The sequence below is a fragment of the Patiria miniata genome, unplaced genomic scaffold (assembly GCF_015706575.1).
Source record: "Patiria miniata isolate m_02_andy unplaced genomic scaffold, ASM1570657v1 HiC_scaffold_21, whole genome shotgun sequence".
Classification (NCBI taxonomy): domain Eukaryota; kingdom Metazoa; phylum Echinodermata; class Asteroidea; order Valvatida; family Asterinidae; genus Patiria; species Patiria miniata.
The window spans coordinates 7,219,595-7,236,235 of record NW_024037060.1 but is presented as its reverse complement, the minus strand read 5'-3'; the positions used below and the strand labels follow the sequence as shown (position 1 = coordinate 7,236,235).

Sequence of the window (16,641 nt, the reverse complement as noted above, 5' to 3'; positions counted from 1 at the left end):
GATCATCTACACGCAACTTCACATGAACAACCTGTGTAAACGCGTGCCAGACAACATGTTCAAATTAATACAAATTCCACTGTAGATACATTTATGTTTGAATATAGATAATACCATACGCATGTAAATGGGTCTTTTATATTTGACAATGAAAGAAGACCAGATCCGATCCAAAGTCGAGTTGAAATCTTAAATTTGTTGACACAAATTATACACAATGTTCAGTTACATTAAGCTATCGCGGTAGAATCCTGTCAATGCAGCTCGTGAAATATTGTCCAATTACATTATACAAATAGATGTGAACAACTAGCATTCATTTCATTCTTTAAACCTTTATTTAACTTATAAAAACAATGAGTTTGTCGGGGAATGGATATAAGTCGATACACAATTCTTTGGTTGAGGACTCTTTACCATAACCGTTTACTCCACAATATTTTAATACACATTGGCGTCATGGGCCAAGTTTGGCCTGTTGCCATATATCCAGATGAAGATGATTAACTGAACTGGTAAACCGTGAACGAGGAAAAGAGAACTGGATGAACTGACTACATGACTGAATAAGACTCTGTACTGATGACGTCAAACTTTGTTTACGTGTGTGCTTTCCTATGGTGCTCAGTGGGCCCTCAGTGGGCCGTGGGCCCTCACTGGCTCCATAGGAAAGTGCACACGTAAACAAAATGTGACGTCATCAGTACAGAGGCTTATTGAATCGAGTTGAGCTGATGAGTTGAAGATTATATCAAATTGTACTGAAGATTGAAGATTGAATGATTTGAACTGCTCATGGGGCAGAGTACCTATACAGGGTGAGTAAAAAAAAGGGAACACCCAAATGGTGCCCCTATTTGTTTAAAAAGAAGTTCTGCATGTAGCGCGTTCAAGATCAAGGATAGAAAAGCCCAATTAATAAGCTTTCATTAAGTGAAAAAAATAATTCAAATCGCTCATGTACTTTTCAGTGAAGGTCATTTGTTCTATATAAAACAATAGGGGTTACACACTATACAAGGACAACTACGAGTAATGCATTACAATAAGGATGTTTAATTGTGATACAGGAATGATAATTTAAAAAGTTCAAAAAGTAACATTGATAATTAAAGTGTGATAATTAACAAAAAAATGAGATGAATTGATATATAAGAACTGGTAATCTGAAAACGCTACAAGGTTTAAAAACAAATCATGCAACTAAAGGTATCATTTTAAGGTTTATGAAATTTGAATATATGTTGGGTTTTTTTATAGAAATTTAAGTTTAAGTTTAAAATTTCTTTTTAGAGACACATTCCCTCTATTGAACTACGGAATATTTAAACAAAAAAATATTTCTTCTATGACAGTTGCAATGGTAAGGCGAGTTTCATACAATTTCAGTTGTCATGGTAATGATCACAAATACAAAGTGGCTAGTACTTTACACTATATAGTACATGTGGGATGTATAGCACTTCAAATACAAATTTCTTTCAAATGGTAATTTAAATACCATTACATACAACACTTGCTGCATCTAAAAAATAATACCTAATTATCAACCAATTATAAAAGTTTTGCTAATAAAAATGTTTTCTGTGTTTATCATGATTCTGTGCTAACAACGGGACCGTGAATTTGGGCCCCGACACAGCTTAAAATACTCAATTAATTTTTAAAAAAATTCTACACTTCGCTCCAGGGTTAAATCTAAAACTGAGTGGAGACTTGGCATTGCCAATTAAATATTTTGAGCTGGATATACTTAATAATTGTTAGCATGTACTTTTAATTATGTTAATATGAAGCACACAACAAAGCAATCACGCATAATGTACATATACAAACACATAACAATTTACAGATCCAGTCATACTCTGCATTCATACAGACAATGGAATCAAAGGCAGACTGCCATAATTTTGTAAACTTGAACCATTTGATAACAATTTCTGATATATTTGTCAGGAATGCCCATGCACTTTTGAACTCTCAGGTCACCTGACCTCAGTTTGGCCCCACTTGACTCCTTCAGTTTGGCCCCACTTGACTGACTCTTTTAGTTTGACCCCAGCTGACCCCTCACTTTGACCCTAGAAGACCCCTCACTTTGACCCCAGCTGATCCCTCACTTTGACCCCAGCTGACCCCTTACACTGACCCCAGCTGACTCCTCACTTTGACCCAGTTGACCCCTCATTGACCTTACAGGACAGTACACCCCCAGCAGCACTGGTGGGGGTAGTCCGGGGCGTGGACCTCATGCTCAAAGCCATAGACCCAGAAACGAGTGCTAATGTTTTTCCAGTCATAATGAGCTTCAGTCACAGGTACAGAGCGAAGTGTCTGACGCTTATGTACAAAACAAACAAGAAAGTGATGTGCACAAGTTAATTACTGTTAACAAAAGCTACATTTAAGGAAGGCTATATAGGATCGTTTGATTTTTGTTTTGTTTTTTTCCTTTGAAGCAACAAAATTGCCCAAAATCTCAAGTAGGATGCATGACATCTAACCTGTACAACTTCTGGCTCAGTGATTATTACACATTTTGAGAAAACAGACAGAACATATGCAAAATATTTTGGTCTTGTAACTAAAGACTCCTTTGCTAATACACCTAAAAAGAGTGCTTACTGCAATGATGGTTTTCTTCTGAATGATACCATCTCAGGCAGAATAATTTTAGCAGGGTTCCGTTTCTGGGTAGTAACCAAAGTCACAGTACGCCTTAGAGTCCTTGTGAGTCAGTCACAAGTCATTCTGCAGTCTCAAGTATCTTAATATCTTTGTCATAATTCCCCTACCTGTTGAAGAGTCATAGCATGTGGCCAGGCGGTGCGATGTTTTTCAACCAGACGAATCGAATTCTCGTTGACCTCTTGGATGGGGTATTGGGATATAGGCCACACCTGTCAAACAAATATTCATATAAGCACATTTACAGGGCTATCATTGGCAAAAAAAACATTCTGGGAGAGAGACAGACATAGCTAAGTAATGCAGACGTAGCTTGATCACTTACATGAGGCAACGTCTGCTGAAAGATAGTCTGCCCACTGACGTTCCTAATCAGCTCTTCAGGCATGTCCGAGCGTTCCAAGATGTAGTCCTCCAAATTGTTGGTGCTAAAATGAAGAAATTTACATCACGTGTTATTTTTGCAAGAGATGACATCCCAGCACAAAATTCCTTTATACGAAATAGTTGACTGCAACACCCTTTCTATTTGAGATAAGAACTAGTACGCCTACACTAGAGGGGTGGTGGAGGTAGCAGGATCGGTCTCGGGTTCTATTCCAACCTGAGTAAGCTTGTTAATTCCTTTCTCGCTAGTCCTCCGACAGCACCAAGTAAATGTGTTGAAGGGAAAGATCCAATGTCAAATTGAAATCCAAGACATCAAGTAAAAGTACACCATTTTCTGTTTAATAACAGAACCCTTGTATTTCAGTGTTATAGTTGAGTCCATCACAAGTCGTTTCATAAAAACACGATAACAATGACAAGGGAATGCTTTTGTAACAGTTCATTTGAATAGCTAGTGACTTGACTTGAGACTAAAGGACTTGTGATGGCATTGTGATGGACTTGTGATGGACTTGTGACAGACTTGTGATGGACTTGTGATGGACTTGTGATGGCATTGTGATGGACTTTTGACAGACTTGTGATGGACTTGTGATGGACTTGTGATGGCATTGTGATGGACTTGTGACAGACTTGTGACAGACTTGTGATGGACTTGTGATGGACTTGTGATGGACTTGTGATGGACTTGTGACAGACTTGTGATGGACTTGTGATGGACTTGTGACAGACTTGTGACGGACTTGTGATGGACTTGTGATGGACTTGTGATGGACTTGTGATGGACTTGTGGACTTGTGATGAACTTGTGATGGACTTGTGATGGACTTGTGATGGACTTGTGGACTTGTGATGGACTTGTGATGGACTTGTGATGGACTTGTGAGGACTTGTGATGGACTCGACTGCAACACTGGCGTATTTCACAGGGACCGTACGCCAGGTTTTTTTTTGCCGAAAACTTTGATTTTTCGCAAAAGGCAAAATTTCCCAGCCAACTTCTGATATACAGTTAAAGACCACAAATACTGATTCGCAAGAGTCGTTTCAACAGTATTTGTACGATGTTTCCTGCCAAAACCTCATATTTGTTCACTACTCTGGAGCGTTAATTGTCGAACAACAGCCTGTCCACAATGGCCACTTCAAGATCAACACATGGTCCGCCTCTACACATACTTCACACATGTTCACACTATCACAGACTTTGTGTTTGTGTACAAAGGGCAAAAGGGATTAGCATGTTAGACGTCACCCCGAAGGCGAGTCACTGAGGCAATCTTGACATTTTAACCGTCAGCCGTGCCTGTGTATAGTGCATATGTTATCACGTCCTCTGACGCGAACTGATTAAATGCAAGTGTATTTCTATTGTTGCGTAACTATGTTTAAGCAAATTGTGTATCTAAGCATGCTCTGCCTTGTGCTTACTGCTTACAGTCTCAATGAAATGCCAGAGACTCAGTTAGCAGACTTCATGCACTGAGCAACACCAACATCCAATTCGGCTTGTGTTACTTTGGTTTGCCAATTCTTGAGTTAGACTCGATCCCTATATCCCCCAAAATAAACAAACTAAAAAAATATTTGAAACCTACTAGGAGACAGTCAGCATAATGAAGTGACGAAGCTGTCTATAGCCGCTACAAGTGGGGCATATGACTCTACCGTCACCCTTACAACGGTTACACCTGGGGAAGAGAACAAACAAACATAAACAACACTGTGATATATGTTTTATACTAAAAAAAATTCTGGCATGGTTAGAAATCACATTGTATAAATTTCCTCGCCCCCTCCCCCCCAAATAAATACAAAGCACAGAAGTATGCTTTTTAGATTTCAAAATTGAATTAAATTTCTGTGTTTTTGAGCTTGACAAATTTGTAAAACAGAAAACCTCTTTTGTGGTTTTGTAGCATCAATTGTAAGCAGCATGTTGGTCTTGCATACACTAGCTAACCTGTAACAACAGGTGTGAATTTGTTTGTTTTGGGGGTTCTGCTGTTTATTAATTGTTTGTGTTTTTATTTGCTTTGATTTTATTTTTTACGTTCGTCGTCCTGAACCGCTGCACCAGGTGCAACTAACAGTACGGCTTTCACCATCACGGCGTTCAGTCCTACTGCCGCTTCCAAGACATGAACTGCATTGAACCTAAACAAAAATAAGGAGGAATTATCAATTAAGTTAGGTTTTGATGGGATTTTAGTTTTCAAGTGAGCTTTTTCATCCAGCTGGCCTTTTTTTCTTTTCAGTGTTGTAGTCGAGGCCATCACAAGTCCCCACAAATCAATCTGAAGTCCATCACAAGTCCATCACAAGTCCATCACAAGTCCATCACAAGTCCATCACAAGTCCATCACAAGTCCATCACAAGTCCATCACAAGTCTCCACAAGTCCTCCACAAGTCCATCACAAGTCGACTTATGAAAGAACTTGTCTTACACAAGAACTCGACTACAAAACTGCTTCTCTATCCCGATTTACAATGCCATCTTCAAGTTGGCATCAACCCTATACACCTTCCTGACAACCTCCAAAATCTAGGCCATTTGAAGGATTTTGGAGGATGCATTGTGTCAAGTTCGTAGGCTGTACCCTGCATTGTTTTTGTTCAGCCATGCATGATTCAGCCCTACACTATGGTCACTATCATCCGCACTGCTTCTGAACGTAATCAATTAACATAGCCTCAACCCAAATAACAGAGTAATTTGGAGGATTTTGAAGGATTGAGGCAATATGCTTTCACCCCTCCACTGATCAAATTAAAAAAAAAAAACAGAGTTTGGAGGATTGAGGCTGAATCCAATTTTTACATTGTGGCAGTTGGAGGATTTTGCAGGATTGAGGATATGGTTCCTAGCCAAAAGGGCCAAGTGGATTAGGGTTAACTTGAAAAGTGGCAAAAGCCAATCCAGTCCGCAACACTAGTAGCTAAAAACCAAGAACATATTTTGCTAGTTGTTTTTTTTCGTAAAACGAATTTCAAAGCCTACAATTGGGCTAAGGAGCAATATTAAGTTTGTAAAGTCTGCTAGGGGTCCTGTATCCGTCTCTTGTTTCCCCAAGCATACTTTTTTACTTTTTTCCTTACCCGTCCCCGTCCACCACAGCGTTCGCACATCACAAAACCATATCCGACACAACGATGGCATTGCTGTCAAAATGAAAAAAATGTACTGAAAAAAATTACAAGGTTCACATCACAAGAGTGATCTTTGTTTTAAAGTAGGCCGATAAAGTACAGAGATATTTTGCTGTGAAACTGAAGCCTCAGAACCAAGTCAAGTATGAAATATCTTGTCTGGATCATAAAAGCTTTCGTGCAATGTATTAAAAATTACAAAAAATATAAATCTTTAAAAAGTTAGTTAATATATCAATAAAATAATAAAAACAAAAAATATCTAGCCAATTTAAGTTAAAATCAGCACTGGATCAACGGATTTTATTACTATACCTCATACATATTCATGATTGAGAGCCGAACTCTCACTGGTCAACTCACCATCACGTGCCAGATGTTATTCTTGCTGTTTAACAAACGCGCGCGAGGATTCACACACAGGGTAAATTCACACGCATGCGTAGTAGACTGTCGCACGGGTTACCCGTGCGACAGTCTACTACGCATGCGCTTTATAGAGCAATCGAGGAACTGTCGCACGGGTGCAGTACGCACGCGCGAACATCGCCCAGGAGAGATGCATGGTTGCCAATAATGAAAAGTTTTGGACATTTGCTCATCGCAACACTGCGTGTACACGCTTTGTATATGTGCGCGTGCGTTGTTGAGACACCAAAACAGGCATATCTTTAAAACTAGGCAACGTACAAATCTGGGGTGATCAGAATATGAAAGAAGATATCTTTAGCTCTCTTTAGGGATGAAATTTGTCAATGACAGTGCTCGGCCAATAACGACCATTTTGGTTTAAATAAACGCATCCCCGCTTTGCGCTCCTATTCAATAGTGCACATCACGAAGCGTAAACTAGTTTTTTAGCACGCATGTCCTATTGTTTTTTACCACAGCGTCAAAACGAAAAGTTCAGCAACCTTGGGGTGACGACATTCATAAAGTTAATAAAATTCCCTAAAGGCTGATATAAGAAGCATGCTAACTGGACAATAAATTCCGACGACCATTTTCGCTTGAAAAAATATATCCAGTCAGTGTTTTGATTAGTTAGTCCATGGTCAGCCCATGGTTAGCCACATAGGCACACGCGCGCGCGTGTATTATGTACATTGTATATAAATGTGCGCGCCTGTTGTGTAACGTGTGTTCTGTAATAGTGTGTGTATGCAGTGATGCGCGTATTTGAGCTTATGTCCGTTTGCCTATATCAACTTTTCATTATAGCCGGTTCGCAACTTAATTTCCAGAGCTCAATGATGCCGTCCTGGAGAAAACTTACAAAAGAAAGTTGTACACAAACAACTGTATTTACAACTGTAGTAACTGTATTATATTGCAAACGAACCGAACAAGAACTAGTATAAGTTGAGCAACAATATTCTTTTGGTGAGCTGTACAAATTTCCCCGAATTTTGTTTTAGGTGCATATATAAAAAAATAAAAAAAATTCGGCAACTGAATATGTATGAAGTATAGTAAAACAAATATAACATGGTTTATTTCGAGTGGACAGTCGATATTAGCTCCCCTCGGTATTGGAAGTTGACGAACTAGTTTGTCAACTTCCAATACCTCGGGGAGCGAATATACACTGTCCACCCTCAAACCATGTCATATTTGTGTACTGTGCCCATACATATTCATGATCGAGAGCCGCATTTTCACTGGTCCATTCACCTTCACGTGCAATAAACTGTTTACCAAGCGCGCAAGAGTATTCACGCACAGGGTAAACACGCATGCTTAGTAGACTATCGCATGGTCTACGTACAATGCATGCAGTTATAACGAAGCAATCGTGGAACTGTCGCACGGGTGTATGCATGCCCAAACATCGCCCTAGCAACCCATAAAAAGATGGCGGCAGACGTAAATGTTCATTAGCATTTTCCCAAGCTCAAAGATGCCAAACTGGAGAATTTTGTCAACACTAACGATTTTAATAGGAGTTACTGTGTTGCAAAGGAACTTTTCTGAGGTTGTTCATTATTCTTCTGGTGGGCTGGACCAGTTTCTCTGAAGATTTTATGCCGAGGTGCATACTGCAATATGAAAATTTGGCAACCTAATATGTATGAGATATAGTAAAACAAATATAGGCCTAACACAGGTTAATTCAGGTGGACGGTCAATATTAGCTCCCCGCGGTATTGGTAGTCGACACACTAGTTCCGAGGCTTTGTTTGTCAACTTCCAATGCCTTGGGGAGCTAATATCGAATGTTGCTATAACGAACATCGTGGGATCCACAGAAAGTGTTCGTTACAAATAGCGATCGTTTGGTATAGCTATTTTGAGCTGATTTTGAGCTTACTACCTACGCTGTACAGCAATACATGGGGCTTTTCCTTCCATTCCATGGGAAAATAATAGCCACTTGTCACTCTTCTGTTGACATTTTTCAACAACAATGTTCGGTACGTTTTGTACAGAAAAATCGGGAGCCTGCAAGCACGATGTTCGGTATAGCTGTATTGGTATAGCTGTGTTCGGTAAATATAGTGACGTTCCACTTTATTAGTTAGGCCTATTGCACGAGGACTGAAGGAGGATGGATGTTGATTTAGACACCACTTTGCAAACTTACCCTGACAACCGAAGTGTGAGGGACTTCTAGATGCTTTATGTGAGTAACGAACTGTTGGTCCGGCTTGCATGCCATGGACCACACAGGCGGGGGCGCACCGTTCTGGGGCCCGTCTACGTACCCGCCAGCGTAAGGTGTGAAATTTCGACTGGTGGACCTCGCTTCGTTGAAGGTTTCTAGCTGGTACTAAGGAACGATGATACAGTAGAATGCCATATAAACGAACACGATGGGGGCCACAAAAAAAAATTGTTATTGTATCATTATATTATTATTGTGCATTATAAAAAAAGAGCAAATGGTCTCATGAGCTCTGGACTGCTAGACATGCACTTTAAAAACCTCCAACCTTGAATTCTGTTCTTTTGCCCAACAATTTTAAAAATAAATTTGTGACTTTAAAAATTGAAAAACTTTTTTTAAAAACAATTATTTACTTTTAAGTAAATTAAAGTATACAATGTATTAATAGTTGATGAAACCATTTTCTGAATCGATCAGAAATAGAATTCTTTTGAAAAAAAAATTATGGATGATCAGGCGCGGATCCAGAGGGGGGGGTTTGGGTGTCAAACCCCCCCCCCCCCCCCCCCCGCTCTGTCAAAAAAAAATTCTTTTACAAATTCCTAAAATATAAGTCGAAAACCCCCCCTGCTGTGACACCCCAAAAAAATTATGCTGGTCTAATGTCCGCCTGTTCAAAATACGATACACCATTCTGTAATGAGTGTTAATAATCGTCTAATTTGAACAGCACCCCCCAGTTTTTGATTTTACGAAGGCCAAGTGTCCGGAGAAAAAACGTGTGTACATTTTCAGATTTTTGGGCTGATGAAACCCCCCCCCCCCCTGCAAAAATTCCTGGATCCGCCCCTGATGATTGGTGTTAAAATGGCACGGTTTCTCTGGAAATGTTAACCTTTTGGGAATTAAAGCAATATACAGCACTACTATACTAAGCATGTAAATATGATATCTTACACAATTACACAAAACATTAAAGGGAATATACATTATTTGCTTTTGCTGTAATTTTCAGAAATGGATGGAATTGGGGGGTTGGAAATATATAGCAAATATAGTTACACTGACTTTTTTGAGGTTTTGGGTTCGAAAATGCTATAAAAACCAAGAAAAACAATCAGTTTCCTGTAGTCTGGTGCCCTGACTCCATATAAGAAGAAACAGAGCAGTTTACATACAATGGGGAATTGTAAGGTCAGGGAACCAGTCTAGCTGGCTTGTACCCGCTCATAGGTGTGTAATCGATTGCAAACAAGTGCGATGGTCAATTGGGGCCAGTATTTGAAAAAAAGCCAGTGTTTTCCAACGCTGGTTGGCCGACCAGCGTTGGAAATTGATACAAAAATACCACTTTTCTTGAAAATGACAGTATACCAGGTGCCATGATTTTACAGGATGCTTTACACTGTCATTCACTAACAGTCCAGCAAGGTATTTCCAAATGATTTGGTAGTTTTATTTTTTGATGTTTGCAAATGTTGTATTTTCCCTTTAATCGTCATAAAACAGCCCACTTCTGAAAAGGTGCCCACTTACGTGAAGCCCTTGAGTTGGAATGATCTTGCTGATGGTCATGTTTTTGGCTGGTCTGGAACCGTAGCAGCAATGTTGGTCAACGAAGGTCAAAATGGCCGCCCTGGCGGCCTCCTCCCCAATACCATCTCTCCTGAAAATATACAAAAATATTCAACTGCAGTAAAGCATTTGTCATTCTCAAATGACGGACATGAGACATTTAAACCAGTCGTGTGTCATGCTTTCTTCAACAAACTGAAGTACTATAATCTCAAGTCTCGCCCACATTGGATGCATCCCAGCTGTCACGTCTATATGCTAAGTTTGGCTTTAAGAAAAACAAGGTCAAAGGGTGAACTGACTGTAAATTAGACTTCTAGTGATTTATTAAGCTCCTTGGTGGTTTACTTACGAGTCGAAGACTTCTTGAGGGCGGTCACCTTCTGTAGGAGGTTCGTAAACAGGGGGAGGCACTGGGGGTCCTAGGGTAAAAAAAAAAAAAAAAGGAAAATGACTTCCAAAAAAGTGTAATTTTGAGATCCTTCAAATTCCTTGAGATTGTTTGGAAGATTTTGAATTGGGGTTTAAGACCTGCCTGATTCTGTGGATTTTCCTGAACTGTCACTCCATGGTTTTTGTTAGTCCGAGTAACTTGGACCCAACTTATCGCCTTTTTTAACATTTGGACATGGTCTGGCGATCGCCAGACCATGTCCAAATGTTAAAAAAGGCGATAAGTTGGGTCCAAGTTACTCGGACTAGGTTTTTGTCTGTTTCTTCATTATCCTAAAGGGAAGATACAACATTTGCTTTTGCTAAGCTAAGGGAATAAATGTGTGATCCGGAGGTTTTTATCACTCTGTTTAAGACCACTTAGAGTCTGGGTGCTGATAATTACCCGAGCCGGAGGCGAGGGTAATTATCAGCACCCAGACTCTAAGTGGTCTTAAACAGAGTGATAAATACCGACGGAGCATATTTATTCCCATTCATAAATACCTTTTCGGTAAAAAAAATCATATAATTCGTTCAAAACATCCGATTTTGTTCAACAAATTCACTTTATGCGTTTTGAAACATCCCTCTTGCAAAATAATGGAGTGTTCAGCTTGCGAGTAAGATGTAAACAACCCTTTTATGGAGATTGACGCGCGCGTATCATGTTCTGCGCGATGTCGCGCAGAACGCACCTGGCGCGTTGCGTTTTGAATTTAGAACTATAAAATTCTGACTCCCTGGTAGTGTTGCGCTAGTCCGAAAATTTGGGACTCTCAATACTGTGTATGAGAGTCCCAAAACTTAAGGTATCCATATCGTGCAAAAGTTTGTGCTGCATAACAAAACCAGTGTGAATCAAATTTGCAAGCTTCTTACTCACTACAGTTTCTTCAATAATCCCCGAAACTTTTGCCTCGCAAAGTTGCTGTTGTGAGCATTGCATCACCAAAAATTCAGCTTTTAATTCTAATTTTGCAGAGAGATATCGAAATCCAAACGTGAGACATCACGTTGATGTGTACTGCAATGCATTGTGCAAAAAGACTCCTCAGCTTTAACATTTTCATCGTGTAGATAAAACAGCGCCCTCTTGTTGATCTGAGTGAATGCAAAATGTTTCATTTTTTAACAGAGGGCGCTATGTTCATTTGGCCATCGATTAAAAAACAAGTAAGCTGCAAGGCTCTTCCTGCACCTACCCAGAATACCTTGGGAATCAGACATACATTTCTAGAGCATGGAGAATGACGTGGATGGTTTTTGAACTGCCAAAAACTTGCCTTAAAATTGGATTTAAGGTCTCAAATTTCGCAGGTGACATGCTTGCAACTATAGCATTTTGATGTATGTGTTGTGTGGGCATTAATTAGCCAAATGGTGAGTAAAAAAACGTCCGTTGTAATTTTGCACGTTTTTATGCACTCACGGTCCCAGTTTGGTGTTGCGCATGCCTACGTGAGGATTGTGAACGTTCAACCAATGAAACGATAAGAGGCACTGGATTTTTAGGAGTCCACATTTTATTGTGACACTGGAAAAGTGTTTAAGACCAGCTAGCTAGCCATGTCTTTATCATCCGTTTAAGACCGGCCACGTGACGGGCTCTCGACCAATAGGAATGCGTAAACTGTCTGAGGTATTTATGAATGTAAGTTTCAGAAATGGATGATTTGGGGGCCGGGGGTTAGTATTTTATAGCAAATATTGTTACACCAGTTTTGTGTTCGTAGATGCTGAAAAAACCAAGAAAAACAATCATGTTCCTGTAGTCTCGTTCCCTGATTTCCTCACGTGCGTGCATGGAGCACAAACTTTCCCCGAAAGTATTTTCTACTCCTTAAATTTCACAAAAGATACAACCTTCATGACTAAATCTCTTGCTCCCCCATTCTTCACTCTACTTTCATAACCCAAAGTATTTTATTTTGAAAGGTAGGTGTTGTCGTATAATTAAATTTTGTAAATAAGTTATTATTTATTCAATTAAACTACCCATATTATCTGTGCTGAGAAAATTTCTGTGCTTAAGTAGCAGCTCCATGTAATTTGGTCAAGGTTATTGAATCTCACCATCTTCAAAAGCCACAGCCTCATATCCTGGCACTGGTTCCAACGAGTTCACGTCGGGTTTTTCGTCGCCGCCCTCGGTCGCGTTCTCGTTATCTTCTCGGTCGGTTTCGGCAGCATTGGCAAACTGGTAAGGAGGGGCACCCTCGGCAACAGTACTGGGAGACCAGGCTGTGAGAACGTTGAAAGTGAAACAAGCAAATATAAAGAGGGAACTGCTTGGGGATCTCAAGGAGTTAACAGATATTGGTTTTTTTTTTAATCTGGACCAAAATTTGATGGACAAGAAAAGTGATTCACAACATAAAATGTAGTCTTGGCCCAAACGTCAGTGATCAATAGCGATGGTTTTCTTTTTCTACCTACTCGCACCAGCGTCTTGTAGGCCATCAGCCTCGGTCCAAAATGTTGGCCAACGGTATCAAATGAGGGGAATAATCGTCATAGCGATTTTTGGCAAGGTATACACCTCCAGAGTTGGAAAATATGTGATAGCATTATAGCGGTGGCAGCTTCACCCTTTTTTCTAAATGCCCATCAAAATGCTAGTTACTACTCTAAGGGCGTATACCTTGCGCATGCGAACTATAATCATTTATGCCCTGATTTGATACTGACCAAACCCCCAGGCTGATGGCCTATTGAGAATCTTGCAGCAATGGGTGCGTAGCCATTTTATGCAAATTAAACTGTTGATGTAAATATTGATGTCTTCGAACAAAACGGCGGCTTCCTATTTGATACCGGTAGTCGCACTCACGGGGGTATCACTTTGCATATCTAATCAGCGATACTTGATGAGCACACTTCACAGTTGAATCTCCGAACGTGTAGCTCGTATGTTTACAACTGTCGTGCGAAAACTATAAACTTTCCAAAAAAAGGCTAAGGTTTCAGCTCCGAACGCGACTGACTTTAAACCATTTCACGATTGCTGATTGGTTCACTAGGAAAGCCTAGTGAGAAAATAGAGAAAAAGTTAAACGGCTACTACAGGATTCCCAGTGCGAGTAGACGCGCTGGTCTAATCATGCCGTTAGATGAGGCTCTACTGCCAAAAAAACATGAAACCATATGCACGATCCAAGACTACATACTAATGCTGCCACCGGTAGCTCAAGACCTACCTTACCTGTGAAAAAAAGTTATCATCTGTTTATCAAATACTGTTAATATTTGCAGAAGAAAATAATGTTAAAGTTTTCTTTGTGGCAGAACACGGTACTTGATAGCTCATTGTTATCTGAATATAATTCCTTTTTTCATATCTCTATGAAATTAAAAAAAAACACGCATACCTGGCTGCTGAGATCCTTGTTGTGGTGGGGCACCAGGAGCTGTACCATAGACAAAACACATACAAACCCAAAACAAAATTATCCAGAGAAAGAGGAAGGTACTTTTTATAGATTTTCAAAATATCATGAACCTTTTTGCTGTTAGTGTTACAAAATTGTGTTGAAAGAAGCTGTCACCCTTTCTACATACTGTGGTCCTAGCTACAATTTTGTTGCAAATAAACAGACAATATATTGACACAATTGCTAAATATATTGCATATGTATCAGTGAATTAAAAAGGGGGGGGGGGATGAGGCAGGCAGAAAAAGGTAGCCGGCGGGGACAAGAAACTGGTTAATTTTTCTTTACTTGGCCTCAAGACAAGTTTTGCGGAAGACAATAATTGTATGTCAGAACCACACATACTCACAAAACACATTTATTCACATGGTGCTACCGCAAACTTGTCTTAGTATCTTTCCACCATGCAAACCTTCAAATCTCATCTTACTTGGCCTTAGTTTCAATCTTTTAACCCTCCTGCTGTTTCCTTCACTCCCCCTGCTATACTTTTAACACACCAATGGGTCACTTATTGACCCAAGTAACAGCATGGCTCAGAATGCATGTTAAAGACACTTCAGGGATTACCTTGTTGTGCCATTATGTTCTTTTGCTCTCAAAAAGGAATTCTGTCGGACTGCTTGTGGTGATCTGGATGCCAGAAAGAAAAACAGTAATGTTACAAAGTCTATCTCAGTGACGTAGCATCCGGGGGAGGGGGGGTGGTATTTTCCCCCCAATATTATTCAAGGACGGAAACATACCGTGCAAATTCAACTCATCTTGTTTTCATGCACATTACTATGTATTGCAACAATACATACAAGATCTTAATACTTTTCATTGGAAGTGACAAGAAAGTGGTAGTTTTTCAATTTTTAGCAAATCCTTTCATCAATATATGTAAGAGGGCGCTATTTTGCTTTTGTCACACAAGGTACTCCTTGTCAAGAGTGCATATGAACAGTACAAATATTAGTCCTTCAAACTTATACACACACAAAATATTGAAGAAATATTGGCCACTGCTTTTGTCCAAACAAGCTGTTTAACACGATAAACAAGTCAACTTGAAAAGTGGAACTTACTCCCCCCAAAATGTTTGATATATATTTGTACACAAAGCTATGGAGACAGTACAGTTCTGCCTTGAATGACATCACGCTTTGGCTCATGAATATGGAAATTTTCATAAGCATAAAAACTAAAATGTTGAAATTTCTCCCTTTACTGCTACAAAGGAGGTGGAAAGTCATAGTTACATGGCAAGAAAGCTGTCATTATGAATTATTCTGACTAGAAAACTCACCTGTGTGATTCGTTCTCATTCCAGAACAAGTCAATCAATAGTATCCTGCATTGACCAGCTGCACAAAGCTAGACCCGTCATGTCCGTGAACGTAGCAGTTCACGGGTGCGGCCTGTCCAGCGCACAGCTGGGTAAAGTCCAAGCATGCCAAATAAGGGCATTAAATTCATTTTGAACATATAGTTCGCACAAGGTATTTTGGCATTATGCATACATGTATAGAGTTTAGATCATCTACACGCAACTTCACATGAACAACCTGTGTAAACGCGTGCCAGTCAACATGTACAAAATAATACAAATTCCATATTGTAGATAAATTTATGTTTGTATATAGATAATACCACACTTATTAACTTTCGTACTGTTGAACAAGTTTGTGACAAAAACGCATGTAAATGGGTCTTTTATATTTGAAAATGAAAGAAGACCAGATCCGATCCAAAGTCGAGTTGAAATCTTAAATTTGTTGACACAAATTAAACACAATGTTCTGTATCCTGTCAATGTAGCTCGTGAAAAATTGTCCAATTACATTATACAAAAGGATGTGAACAACTTCATTTAATTCTTTAAACCTTTATTTAACCTATAAAAACATTGAGTTTGTCGGGGAATGGATATAAGTCGATACACAATTCATGGTTGAGGACTGTTTATCATGGCCGTTTATTCCACAACAATATTTTAATACACATTGGCGTCATGGGCCAAGTTTGGCCTGTTGCCATGTAGGCCAGATGAAGATGATAAATTGAACTGGTAAAAGTGAACCGAGGAAAGGAGAACTGGATGAACTGACTACATGATTGAATTGAATCGAGTTGAACTGATAAGTTGAAGATTATATCAAATAGTACTGAAGATTGAATGACGAACTGCTCATGGGGCAGAGTACTTGTACAGGATGAGTAAAAAAAAAGAGGAAAACCCAAATGGTGCCTCCTATTTGTTTAAAAGAAGTTCTGCATGTAGCGCGTTCAAGATCAGGGATAGACAATTAATAAGCTTTCATTTAGTGAAAAAATCATTCAAATCGCTCATGTACTTTTCAGTGAAGGTCATTTGTTC

The 16,641-nt window shown here is 39.5% G+C and overlaps 1 protein-coding gene across 1 annotated transcript; it reads right to left on the bottom strand.

Annotated features, from left to right (window-relative positions):
- Positions 1 to 1,033: 1,033 nt before the first annotated feature.
- LOC119729674 (protein SSUH2 homolog) lies at positions 1,034 to 15,674 on the bottom strand. The gene is made up of 13 exons (XM_038202347.1): positions 15,571 to 15,674; positions 14,850 to 14,912; positions 14,217 to 14,255; positions 12,922 to 13,089; positions 10,766 to 10,835; positions 10,375 to 10,504; positions 8,815 to 9,000; positions 6,180 to 6,242; positions 5,132 to 5,235; positions 4,677 to 4,769; positions 3,014 to 3,116; positions 2,796 to 2,900; positions 1,034 to 2,340 (listed from the first exon to the last, which is right to left on the bottom strand). Exons 2-13 carry the CDS (start codon positions 14,860 to 14,862, stop codon positions 2,194 to 2,196), a joined length of 1,221 nt encoding a protein of 406 aa, XP_038058275.1. The 5' UTR covers positions 14,863 to 14,912; positions 15,571 to 15,674; the 3' UTR covers positions 1,034 to 2,193.
- Between the last annotated feature and the right edge of the window lie 967 nt (positions 15,675 to 16,641).

Excerpts from the sequence above, each read along its gene's own strand:
- LOC119729674 (XM_038202347.1), bottom strand. Across the intron at positions 5,236-6,179 it reads GCTGTGGTGGACGGGGACGG|GTTCAATGCAGTTCATGTCT; the intron begins GTAAGGAAAAAA and ends ATTTTTGTTTAG. Across the intron at positions 2,901-3,013 it reads TTCAGCAGACGTTGCCTCAT|GTGTGGCCTATATCCCAATA; the intron begins GTAAGTGATCAA and ends TTTGTTTGACAG.